Source organism: Bufo bufo, chromosome 3 (genome assembly GCF_905171765.1).
Source record: "Bufo bufo chromosome 3, aBufBuf1.1, whole genome shotgun sequence".
Classification (NCBI taxonomy): Eukaryota; Metazoa; Chordata; class Amphibia; order Anura; family Bufonidae; genus Bufo; species Bufo bufo.
In genome coordinates, this window is record NC_053391.1 from 106,622,954 (window position 1) to 106,636,685 (window position 13,732).

Sequence of the window (13,732 nt, forward strand, 5' to 3'; positions counted from 1 at the left end):
TACTGATCTTTGCTCATATCATATATTTTTAGAGCTCATGTTTTTTGATATATCCAACTTTTTATCTTTATCCTTGCTCTCATCTTTACCTGGCATCTTTACCTAGGGGGAACCCAATATGTTCGTTCCTGCTGATTGCAATCACCTGTGAGCGCCAGGAAGTTCAGCAACAAACTTGTCATGAATAAGGATCTGTATTACAGTATCCGAAACGCGTAGACCTGCTTGCCATGTTGGATTCTTTATTCTGTGTGTCATTGGAATAAAGAACTACGTCTTTTTTGGAAGCTGGACAGCCCGTCTTATTTCTATACAGTTCTCAACTTGGTGCCTTTTCCAAGTACAGTCCGTGCCTCCATCTCAAGACAGATCAGGTGAGCGCACTTGTTTCCTTATTGTTTCGGAGACCCCCTATTAACTCAGAATTCCCTTTGCATTTACAGTGTGTCTAGCCGAGACAAGAAGTGGAGAGTGTCGGGGACCGAAACAGCAATAAAAAGGCTAGATGAAGGTGAGTAAAGCATGACTCTTTTCATGACTCTTTTTAAATAAAACTTCCTGCCCAAGCACCCCCTGGTTTATGTGTAGTAGATTACATTCTACATTTCAACAGACGTGAACTACGGTAGCTCCCAAAAGTGAGTCCACCTCTCACATTTTTATAAATATTTTATTATATCATTTCATGGGACAACACTGAAGATATGACACTTTGATACAATGTAAAGAAGTCAGTGTACAGCTTGTAGAACAGTGTAAATTTGGTGTCACAACCTCTGGATATGATGCTGAGCACGTGCACTCAACTTCTTTCGTCAGCCATGGCGAGGACTGTTCTTAGTGGTACCTGTCTTGTTAAACCGCTGTATGGTCTTGGCCACCGTGCTGCAGCTCAGTTTCAGGGTGTTGGCAATCCTCTTATAGCCTGGGCCATCTTTATGTAGAGCAACAATTCTTTTTTTCAGATCCTCAGAGAGTTCTGTGCCATGAGGAGCCATGTTGAACTTCCAGTGACCAGTATGAGAGAGTGTGAGAGCGATAACACCAAATGTAACACACCTGCTCCCCATTCACACCTGAGACCTTGTAACACTAAGGCTCCATTCACATATCCATAATAATGGGTCTACATCCGTTCCGCAAATTGCGGAACAGGTGCGAACCCATTCATTCTCTATGGGGATGGAACGGTTGCGGAGAGCACACTATGTGGTCTCCGCATCCGCATTTCCGGAGCGCGCCGCCGATCTTCCGGGCCGCGGCTCCCGAAAAAAAAAAATAGAACGCACATTGCCGGTGTCCGTGTTTTGCGGATCTGTGAATCCGCAAAACACATACGGATGTATGAATGGACCCTTATAAGTCACATGACACCGGGGAGGGAAACTGGCTAATTGGGCACAATTTGGGCATTTTCACTTAGGGGTGTACTGACTTTTTTTTTGTTGCCAGCGGTTAGATATTAATGACGGTGTGTTGCGTTTTTTTGAGGGCAATCCAAATTTATACAAGTTATTCACTGACTACTTTACATTGTATCAAAGTGTCAGATCTTCAGTGTTATCCCATAAAAAGATAGAATAAAATATTTTAAAAAATGTGAGCGGTGTACTCACTTTGGTGAGATATTTTGTAAGCTATTTATTCAGAGTATTTTAGAACTGGATCCGATGAAGTCATCACAGTACAATACTGATTGCCTAAGTAATGCAAAATAAAAAAAAATCCATGACCACATTAACGTCCACTGCAGATAGATGAGTTTATTTCACAAACATACCGTAGAATGTTGTACAAATGCAATCTGGAAATGAGACAGAACTGGGGCATATTAACATTGGCTAGATTGGCACATAAATAGGATTATGTAGCATTTAAAGGAAAGTGTGGTTGAACCAAAGCCAACTTTTTGACAATTTGCCTTGCCACCAGTATTCTGTCCACTAACTCATCACGTTAAATCCATCTGTGGTCTTTAATACTGCACATAAACTAAGAGAACAATACAAATAATCAGACATGGTCCTTGTCCGAGGACAGCTGGAGCCCACAGGAAGGACAACGCCGAGTGAAATAATGACATAATATTCATGAAATAAAAGTGCAACAAGGAATTCCACCAACAAGCAAGGAGTGCACAGCTGAAAGGGAAGCGCCACCTGCTTTATGAAACTGCATATATTCACACATATTCCTAGACAAGCTGGAAGAAACATTATTTTATGCACAGAACTGAAATGCTTCCGAGTTCCTGGAAAGTTTTTTGCTTTTATTAGGACTCTGAAATTTCCATTTCCGTCTCTTGCGTGACGTCAGTCGTTTGCTTTTGCGCAGTTTTACAGTGAAATGAGTCTTTGTAATAAAGATTTTGCTTGATAAAATATCAGGGGTGCAACACAGGTCCCCCTGTGTCCAGAACAGAAAACATCTATATCAGTCATTTTGAGAAACACTCATTTCTGGAGCTGAGTAACTAAAAGCGAATGAAATATTTTACGCGTGTGGCTTGATTTCAGATGATTGGAGGACGCCCATTTTCCAGACATCCTAGTGCGACTTTGTGTCTGGCTATAACAAAAATTTTGTTGGGTGCAGCAGAAATAAATTTAAGGGGTGTTTCACCTTTTTGATATTGATGACCTATCCGGCAGTCCCACTGGAAACATAACAGGGGACGGAACTAAAATCAAAAGCCTCCATCCACTGTGTAGTGGCCGTGCTCAGGCTCAGAGGGGTACAAGAGAATCCCCCAGTGGGCCTCTAAGCAAGGTGGGCCCCTAGTCTCCTACCCCTTGCACAAGTGCAAAATAACACAGTAGACCTACTGCACTACATACATATATTTAATGTACAGCCCCTCAACCAGCCTATGTGTATAAAGAAACTCCCCAGTTTATTATTATAGACACGATCGGAGCTGAGATGACTTCTAGGTATAGAGGAAAGCTAGCCAGTATCCTCTTTTCTGCAGGACCTACCTTCTCAAAGGTGCTGCAGGGACCCCCGTATTCAATCATCAGGTAGCATCTCGCTGCTGTGCTGTGTGAGCAGGTAATATTTGAATGTATCCGTACGGTAGGCCCCAAAATAAATTTTACTGGTGGGCCCTAGGCACCCCAGTCCGACACTGGCCGTGCTGACAGACTGTAACTCAGCTCCCATTCATTTGACACGTCATGCTACGTCGTACTAGGATGTTACTGTGAAATATTGTATGTGTTATTTAACACCATTTATGGTAGACATGTTTCTTCAGTCTAAAGCCTCATACCATAGTTGCACAAATCTGTAATCTAGAGCCCATAAAGGTGTATGGGACTTTAGTGTGCAATCCGACGTGTTCATCAGATGATGTATCATGGAGGTACACATTCCTCCTCAGGGCAGATATCTTTGTAGTACAGTGCATACAGAGACACATTGGATGGAGACATATGGAGGGCCTTCGTAGTGAGGGTCAAAGAGACTCTATGTGTCTCCTTACTGGCTCCACCGTTTGCCTGGCACCTTACGGTGCACACTGGCATACTGTGTTGTTCTTTTATTTTTCCGGCCTCATTCACACAACCTGTGCCTCAGTAGAAATGACCATTTGTGTCCACAATATGGACAAAAATAGGACATACGGATGCGGACAGCACATGGATGACATCAAATGCAAGATCAGATGCAGATGCAAAATACGGTTGTGTGCATGAGGCCTTTCAGTGTATTAGATTGTCCTCTATGGAGGACGGATGACATGGATGATGCGTCCAATTGTATGTCATTTATATATTTCAATACTGGTGAATAGTTTTAGCTTCTTACATTTTTCTCTAAAGAAAAAGTTGTGCTATGATCAAATAACAGCATATTAAATACTTAAAATGTAAAATTTAACAAATAACATACGTTATATACATAAGTTTTTTTTACTTGACGTATTTACTAAGCCCATACTTATGTGTTACTTGTGCAATTTAATATATATTATAGTCCTTGCTCTGAGTAGGACAACGATACCCTAAAACGCATACTGTCCATCTTCTCTATAATAGAAGACTGAATTGATGTAGCTTTTATCATCAATCATTTTGCAAATGAAATATATAAATATCTTTGGTCATATATTCAGTATAGTCTGTGGAGACAGTTACTTTAAACAATGGCAACGTGCTTAGATCCGGAGCCATTGATGTATGACGGCACCACAGAGTCCATCTCCATGTATGAGGAGTAAACGGTAGTAAGTTGGATGTCGCTTAGTCCCATATGCGAGTTACTACTAGGGGGGCTGATTCCGTTGCTGCTGCAGTTCCCATTGTGCATGAAGTAATGTGGTGGAGGTGGAGTTGGGGAGGAAGACATCAGGTTAATGGGATCCAGTGCCAGACTGTCATCTTTAAGTTCCTCCCATAGGTTTCCTGTGAATTAAAAACCAAAAAAAAGGGTAATACACATAAAAAAACTAGGTCTACTTCAGTATTCAAGAAAATTCTTCCTGCTTAGCAGTAATCGCTAGAAATAAACTCGTGGCACCTTTATCGTTCCCCAAGACGACTGATCTGGTGAGTAAAATGCGCCCACTAATGTATGTTTCTGGAGTGTCTTCCAAGGTACCAAACTGTTATCTTTCAGTTAACCCTGTCCTCTATATCGCAACTTTACAGGGGTTAAAGGAGTTATCTGATAACTTAAATTCTCCCCCCCCTAATTCCCGAGCCCCTAGTATGGATTATGCTTACCTGCTCCCGGGCATTCGCGTTACTCCGGATCCCTGTCCGGCCATAGCTGAATCTCCCTGTCACTCGTATCAAAACATCAGAAGACGGGGAAGGGGGGGGGGGGGGGGGGGGGGTTAATGTAGCCACTAGCAGACGCTGACAAGCCCCCTTGAGGCTAGCCATTGTCACGGCCTGCTATTGGCTGCACTCCCTGATGCAGGATGTTTTGATCCAAGCGATGGGAAAATGCAACGTTTTTTTTTTTAAGTAACTGGCTAAGTGCTTTGCCTCTAATATAGAAGGTTGTCAGTTTGAATCCCGGCAGAAACTTTTCTGAAATATAGGCTGTTTAGGTTGATCTCCTGATAGGTATTTTTAGCAAATATTTGTGAAATTGTGATTTTATACTGCTCTTTCCATTTTTGAAAAGTCATCACGGTTGTCTATGTTAATCAGGTACACTCTAGATTTATCAAGTGTTAGGAACATGCAACTTTTTGATGCATGTTTGCTGCTGAATAGGGGTTAATAAATGTCATCCTGTAATTTAAAAGATTTTTTTCAATAATTGTGCATTCTTACTCCAGTAGGCCACTGGCGTTAAAAAATAGATGAACGTCTCTTGACAAAATTCCCTTGATAGTCTTCCCACTGTGGCCCTCAATGAGTAAGAGCATTGATTTACAGCTTACCTTGAAGTTCAAAGTCTGTAAGAGAGGGATTGAGAGCATCAATGTCATTGCTCAGCTCGCCCTCCATCAGTTGGTCTTGCATGGTTCTGGTAGGCGAGTGCTCCGTTAACAGCTTCATGTTGTGAAGCGGAGGGGTGTGGGCAGGTATTGGAGAGTCCTGGGGATTAATGGATTGGGTAGTCATTTCACTTTGGTTCTCTGGTGGAGAAAAATGATTCTGTGATATTGGATGAGGCTGTTGTATCATTGCAGGGGAGATCTGGGGATATCCATGAGGGAGTGAAGTATAGCTCGGTGGGGGCTTCTTGCCAGGCATAGAATCAGAAACCTCATGCATTGTCTGTAGTGATCCAGACATGGTGGAGGAAATGTTCTGTTCACTCTGAAAGGTCATGTGCATTGTGGATGGTGTGTTCATGATGCCAGATGGGTTACAAGCCAGGAGTGAGGATCTCAGTTTCTCTGTTCTCTCTCCTATCAGCTTGTCAAGATCCTCTGTGGGACAAATATAAAGAAACATATGGTGAAATATAACATGACTGCGTGCACCATTCCTGAACATCCAGTTTCCTCAGGCCTCTCTCATTTTATAGTGTCATCACTTGTTTTTGTTACATACTTTGACTAATGCTCTGATTTTTCTTCCATGGAAGACAGCTAAATAGGGCATGCACACGTTGAGAGCATCAGTCAATGTAATCATAGCAATCTCTGTTACTCATAGGCACAGCCCTACTTAGTCTAAAAAAAAAACTTATACCTCATGCACATCTAAATATTGGTCAACCAATTGTTATATTTATATTACTCTTTACTCTTCAAAACTCACTTTAAAGGGGTTGTCCCACAAAAAATATTCTACAGTTTTCAAACCAGCACTTGGATCGGAATACTTTTGCAATTGCATGAAATTAAAAAATTATCATAGCTACTTAGTTAGTCAATGAAATCTATCTGTATAGCGCCACCTGCTGTTTGCCCCTTTTTTTAATTTATTTGTCCTTCTCACTGAGATGGAAGCACATGCTCTATTCAATCCTTCAAATGGGGAGATCTCTGGATCCATGTGAGGTACATGGCTGTTTCTAGCTTTGTTAGAAAGAGGTTGTCATGTAGAAGACTATGTATGATTTTGATTTTTTCATTAATCATGGGATAACCCCTTTAAGTATTTATTGGGATTAGGCCCATCGGCATTTTATGAGTAATATATGTAGATTGTAGATTTAGGCATAAGCAAGCACACACCTGCTGTTGAACATTCAGATACTAATAGTGAACTAATGAAATTTGAAGTCGCCCACTTAACCCCCACTAAAGAATACCCTTCCAAATGCAAACATGTTTAAAAGACATTTGGCAGCAAGTGAGATTTCACAAAGACAGGTACAACTCAAAGGTGTCTACTGTTCTCCAAATGTTCAGAAGACCCTGGAAGAGTAGCATTTTCTCCCCAATCACCCTGGGTCACCTTACCTGGCTTTGCCATGCTTTTCCTCACTGTTACTGGATCTTTCCGTTTCCACTTCTGCAGCTCTTCTTGCATCTTATCAATCTTGGCTGGGTTCAGGGCCCACAAACAGCCTTTACGGGAAGAACTTCCAGATTTGTTCTCCACTTTCTCAAAACACTTGTTTAGGGACAGGTTGTGACGCACTGAATTCTTCCACCCATCTGGAGCAGTCTAAAAATACAATCATTTCTTGTAATCTGTCAGTTGATTTTACAACTCTCCCAAAAAAGAAAACATCATATATAAAGTCACTATTCTAAAATTATATTAAATTATTATAATATTCCAAGATAGTATTCATATACTGTATGCATGGTAGAATCTATGGTATTTCTTAAAGGCTGAGGCTTTCATCATAGTCATAGCAAATATTTTTATGATTGATGAAAATTTACTGAGTTTATAATTAGGTCATTCAAAAAGGATAGGCCATAATTAGCTGGTTGGCATGGGTCTGGCACCCTGCACCCATGCCATTAGCTGTTTGGCTACCGCTGGAAGGAGAGAGCTACATCAAATTTGCAGTAGACTGAGCTTGTCCCCACCCATCAGCTAGTGATTGCCTATCCGGAGGATAGTTCATCACTTAATAAAAGGTAGGCAACCCTTTTAAAACCAAACTTTATTGCATAACATAATTAAAATTACATATAATCACACCAAGAACAAAAATGAGTCACACATTATAAGATTGGACCCAGGCACTCCCATACAAGTGTTAGGTGCCAAATGTGCAAATAGTAGGTAGCATACAAACTGGGGCGTAACTAGCTAGGAAAGGCTGGGCCCATAGCAAACTTTTAAGTAGAATATTCCCCCCCCCCCCCAACTCCACGCATTAAAATTACACACCAAAATGCACATTACTGTGTGCATGAGCCCTAAATTTCTTAATGAACTTTTAAATTAGTAGTAGTAGCAGTGTCTGACCCTATAGTTCTATATAACTGTATAAAACGGTTGCACATTTGCCACATACCATTCGTATGAGAGTGTCTCGGTCCAATCTTATACTGCGTGACTCATTTTTTATTCATGGTCTGACTATTTTTAATTATAATTTGCAGAAAAGTTTATTTTAACTTTTGCAATACTCTTTGGCCTTTGTATGTTTTTGTGTAGGCCGTTGCTACCAGTGGCATAACTAGAAATGACTGGGCCCCACAGCAAATTTTTGAATGCTCCCTCCAAGCAACTTCTTTGCAACCCCCTTCTCCCTTGCAACCCCCACTTCTATGACCAGTCAAAATCGCTCTCTCAGACCAGGTCCGGTAGCCACTAATGCCGTTTCCAACAGTGTCTCTGTATATAATGTCATTGTATAATACTGTTGAGGGGACCCTGACAATAAAATCTTTTAGAGCCTCCTCCTGGGTGGGCCCCTTCTGAATTTGGGCTCCAAAGCAGCCATTTCCCCTATAGCAACAACCCTGCTTGCTACCAGCATTTGACATGCAGAAAGCAGGGTTTACAATACTGAAATGCAGTACCCATTCATTTTAGTTAAATTCAATGCATGAAGTAAGAAGAAAGAAGCTTGAGATGGTGAGAATTTGGAGAAAAAGTAAGGGAGATAGCTGTCAATCATTGGCAGGTGGGTGGACGGCTTCCGAGGCTGCAGGTCCTACATGGTAAGTTTCCTAAAATCTACTTTAACTATACACATAAGAGAATCAGCAGTGGAATCAGAGAGGGCAGCATAAAGGTAGTAACAAATGCCCTTTAAATAATACCCAGGAATGCCAGATTAGACATTTTGGGGGAGATTTATTAGAATCCACCTTTCATTTGCCAAAGAACCTCTGAAAAATGAAAGCTGGGATCTGACTGGTTGCTATGGTCAACTAAGCCAGTTTCCAATTTTGATAAATCTGACCGCTCCTCCTTAGGATGCAGGTAAGACATCTCCCGGAGATGCTCCATCATGAAGGAATATGGGTAGCAAGACAATGGTATGGAATAACTCAATGAACCACTGGAAGGCAACAGTGTAGTAGGCCATTCTTTGGGGACAGATCAGACTGAAAGCAGGACTACCTGGAGAATTGTATCTATTTTTTTCCTACTGATTAGTTGATATGTAGAAAAACTTTAATTGGGTAAGTGCAGGTGTTTTACAAGGTGGTTTCCAAGTGCATTGACAGTCCTGTCAGAAACAACAAAATATCCCTTTATTTAATCTACATAGGACCGTAATTCTTAAAGGGGGGTTCACAGCTCTAGTTTTTTGATATAGAACAAAAAGTCCCTTGCATCCCTACGTAGAGCCACTGAGTTGAATGATAACATTCTCTTTGCTTGCAGCGGCCAGCAGAGGGAGCTCACTACATATGAATTTATATAGCTCCCACTGAACTCCATAATAAATCAGTATGCACTGTCCTCTAGTGGCAACAGAAATACTGGTCCATGAGGTGATTCCGAATTGACATTGGGGTTATTTTGAAAGTATGCAGGATTATCATGATATTTATGGATTACTAGGTTCTGGATTAGAGTTAGTCCCTGGAGACACTTGAAGTCAATGGTGGCAAACCTATGGCACGGGTGCCAGAGGCGGCACTCAGAGCCCTTTCTGTGGGCACCCGCACCCTGTAAAAAGTCTATGGTGTACCAATATGCCTTAGATTTTCCTGCCATTCATTCAGCGCAGGGCGCACTATGAACAGCACAGGCGGCACACTGAATGTAGGCAGGCTATTATAGCTAAATAATAAAGTACATGGAAGATAGACTATAATGGACTGTAGTATTCAGGGTAAATTGCCGTGTTGGCACTTTGCAATAAATAAGTGGGTTTTGGGTTGCAGTTTGGGCACGTGGTCTGTAAAAGGTTCACCATCACTGCTTTAAGCCAATACCGAAAAGATATTGCAGACTTTTTCCGATTCATGGTAGGCTCCTTGCAACAATTCTTGTGATATGCAATTTAACCTTGACACATGAGTCAATGGACATAACTCAGTGAAGTTACTAATATCCATCTTTTATTTTAAAAAGAAAGTCACTGTTACTGCATATTTCCCAACAGTTTTGATATATTAAGCCCTCCCCGCATTTGAAAATGGACATAGACTTATGACCAGTAGGCCGAGGAGTGGTTGCTGTCTGTAATACTGTATTTAGCTGACTTTATAATGGACAGGAACTGTGTTACCTCTGATCCCAGCTGTTTAACCCCTTACTTCCATTTTGAATTGCAACCTTGGCACCCAGGTGGTTAGACACAGGGAGGGGGCTTCCTCAGTCACCCCATCAGAACCTTGTGATCATGAGGTGCAGATATGTTGCCAGGGGGGTCCGAGGCATAACAAAGCTATGGCTCTTGGAATGCAGGACATAAAAAAAAAAAATTCCATGGTATTTGCTATTCTCGTGAAAAACTATACATATTTGACATGTACATAAACATGTTTGATATTGGCATAAATGTACTGATCCATAGAATAAAGATAAACTGTTAGTCAAGTTGCATAGTGAATGGTTCAAGGTATTTAATGTAAAAAAAACTAAAACATGATGGCATAATTGCTGTTTCCTTTCCCCAGAGACACAGTTGATGAGTACAAGTATAAAGTTGAAAAAGATAATGCATCCCTACATCAATGGAAAAATAAAAGTTATGGCTTCCAAAAACAAAATAAAATCCTGGTGTGCCTAATGTCAACATTGCTCAGTCCTGAAGGGGGTCCAATACCCAGCACCCCCATTGATCAGCTGTTTCCAGTAGCCGCTATTGCTGGAAATAGTGGATAGAGCTGAACTGCAGTAACCCAGTGTGGCCACTACATTGTGGATGGAGCTATGCTTCTGGTTTCAGATGCTGAAAAAAGCTGATCGTGGAGGTCCTGGGTTTCCTAAGGTCATCAATATCTAGAGACCATGCAACCCTTTAAAGAGGGTTTACCATAACCACATACCAAGGGTGACAATGGGACCGCAGCCTCATTCTAACAGAGGAAAACAGGATCCCTGTTCTCATGAATGGTGGAGGTCCCAGCTGTCAGATCCCAAAAAATCAGACAGTTATCACCTAACCTGTGAATGAGTGATAGGCTTTGATAATGGGAAACCCCTTAAGTAAAAGAACGTGGAAAGAAACCATTTGTATTCTCAAAGCACAATAGTTTAGGAGATGCTCATGTTGGCTCAAGTGATATCACAGTACAGGTTACTAAATAAAATTACTTGTGACTGCAGTGCCCCCTATGTATCATAGACAGGCACAGTAGGACTCTATCAAACAACTACTCAGCTTCTTGGCCTTCTGTGACTATGACATTTAGGCATTTACCTGAATTGCTGGTATTAAGTGTATTTTAGGCTTAAAGGCCAAAAAATATACCATAGTTTATGATGTACTTCTAATTTGTTTTATGGTCATTTTAGAACATGTATTTTGCTGCAAAAAAATCATGAAAAACTGTACCAAAATAATTTAGATCTCGGATTTCACCTAAAATAATGATGTCACTGTCTTAAAGGATTCTACGATACCCATGAGTAAAGTATAGAAAATGACTACTAATTTATTGTTGGAAGACAATGCTATGGCTCTTAGGAATAAAACTATAATACCCCATAAATAAAGCCCAGACAGGATCCACTTTCTACTTACCCAACCCATAAATAGAGTTGTGTCAGTCAGACAAATGTCAAATGCCACGCATCACTTTTATAGTTGTGTCTGTGTCTCCATTCATAATAACAGACATATTCAGCCTTCTATCAAGTGGTTTCCACCCCAGATAATTGCATGGAATTTTCATTCCCATTAATGGATTGTAAATACTTGGAGGAGATTTTCAGCAATTAATCGCAGTCATAAAATATTAAGACCACCCCTACCATAGTTGTAATGGTTTGTAGGAAAGAAGAATAGGAGTGTTGCTCACATTTGTCCCGGGAACCATGCTGTGGATTCATGATTATCATGGACCCTGGAACACTGCAATCCCCATCATGTCATCTACATTAATTACTATGCAATGAATAGGACATTTCAAATGACGTATTACCAGGTGCGGATTGGTCATAGACCCTATAGGGAAATTTCCTGGTGGGCCGATGCCCAGGGGGCCACTCAAGCCCTCTTGATGGCCACAGGCCAGGTACATAATGATCTGATGCTCAATGGCCACAGGTGCTCTCCTGAACGCAACTGTGATACAGTTGAATACTGGGGTTGGGTACCCTGCGGTATTTGGTTCTGCTGGGCTGGTATTCTGGGCTGCATTACGGTATTGCAGGCCCCACCTACTTCTGTTGTCTCTGCCTATTTGTTTTGTCTTGTCTTCTGTCAATTTAGACCTACCTACAACATGGGGCCACTTTTAGATTTTTTTCCAGGGCCACTTTAAGTTCCCAATCTGCCTCTGCATATTACTCAAATAGACATGCAATAAAAAATATTGTTTATTTTTTAATGTATATATAGGTTTTCTTCTTTGCTAGCGCACCCTGCTGTTTATCTTTCTAGTTTACCTTCTCCTGCATTCAGAGGTAGACTAACATGGTCAATAGCTCAGTGATCTTGTACAGAAGCAGGTGAAGTTGCCCAGAAATCTTTCATTCATTCATCCATCCCTACTTCTAAATTCATAAAAAAATATACAACTCTGTAAATAGTGGAGCCAAAAACTCTGGGAACATTACATCCAGTATCTGTATGTCGGGTGCTAGATGAACATACTATTTTGTATGTGCCGTGGTGGGGAAGGAAGGGCTTAAAGGGAACCTGTCACCCGGATTTTGTGTATAGAGCTGAGGACATGGGTTGCTAGATGGCCGCTAGCACATCTGCAATGCCCAGTCCCCATAGCTCTGTGTGCTTTTATTGTGTATAAAAATGATTTGATCCATATGAAAATTAACCTGAGATGTGTCTTGTAACGTGAGTCCAGCGTCAAGGAGCCCAGCACCGCCCCACATCCTTAGAATCTCCTCCTTGCTCCCCGACGTCAGAAAGCAAGAGCGCCGTAATCTCGTGATGCTCGAGCTAGCGCATGCGCAGTTCCTTCCCCGAGGCTGATGCCAGCACAGGGAAGGAACACTATGACAACATTGCGCATACGCTAGCTCGCACATCGCGAGATTACGGCTCTCTGGCTTTCTGATGTAGGGGAGCAAGGAGGAGATTCTGAGGATGCGGGGCGGTGCTGGGCTCCTTCACGCTGGACTCATCTCACATACAGGACACATCTCAGGTTAATTTGCATATGGAACAGGTTCCCTTTAACAAGAGCTCACTGCAAGGTATCCTTAGCGATGCGGGCTGTTTATTGTCTCATGTGAGCTGCTGCCCACCCACATAAAGGGAAGTCCTCAAGTTAGGTAGATGAGTGAGTTAAAAAAAAAGAGTATAAATGATGTAGGATAACCCCTTTAACTGGGTTGTCTTGTTTAGAAAAGCCCTTTTCAAATATCCCTCTAGGGATAGAATGGGGGCTCCTTGTTGCTGGATCTTTATGTATTAGCCAGAAAAAAAAGTGGCTAAAAAGGCAATAGAGAATTTAAAAAGTTTAGGGCACCAGCAAAGTCTTTTTACCCATTTATGGAATCAACTCCAGCTTTTAGTTGTCATAGATTTCAGCTTCTGGTGCACAGACCTCCTGCTTCTTGATAAATTTGCCGCGTCGTACACCAGTGTATTTTTTTTATTGAATGGTGTATGAAACACAAGTCTTAATAAATTCCCACCATTCTCTTTATCAGTAGGGCCTGTTATAACTGTCCATAACTTAGACAGCCAATTAATTTCAATAAGAGAAGTGTAATGCTTCATTCCCCCAGCTGTGGCACTGTAGAAGTATTGCACTCTT

At 41.4% G+C, this 13,732-nt stretch overlaps 1 protein-coding gene across 2 annotated transcripts in view; it reads right to left on the minus strand.

Annotated features, from left to right (window-relative positions):
• Positions 1-1,743: 1,743 nt before the first annotated feature.
• The window catches only part of FOXN1 (forkhead box N1), a 90,547-nt gene continuing 78,558 nt past the window's right edge, over positions 1,744-13,732 (minus strand). For both annotated transcript variants that reach the window (XM_040423456.1, XM_040423457.1), the window contains exons 8-10: positions 6,875-7,082; positions 5,399-5,893; positions 1,744-4,406 (exon numbers count right to left, since the gene is read on the minus strand). In XM_040423456.1, the coding sequence (XP_040279390.1) occupies positions 4,141-4,406; positions 5,399-5,893; positions 6,875-7,082 (969 nt within the window). In that variant the 3' untranslated portion in view covers positions 1,744-4,140. The remainder of the gene's footprint in view (positions 4,407-5,398; positions 5,894-6,874; positions 7,083-13,732) is intronic.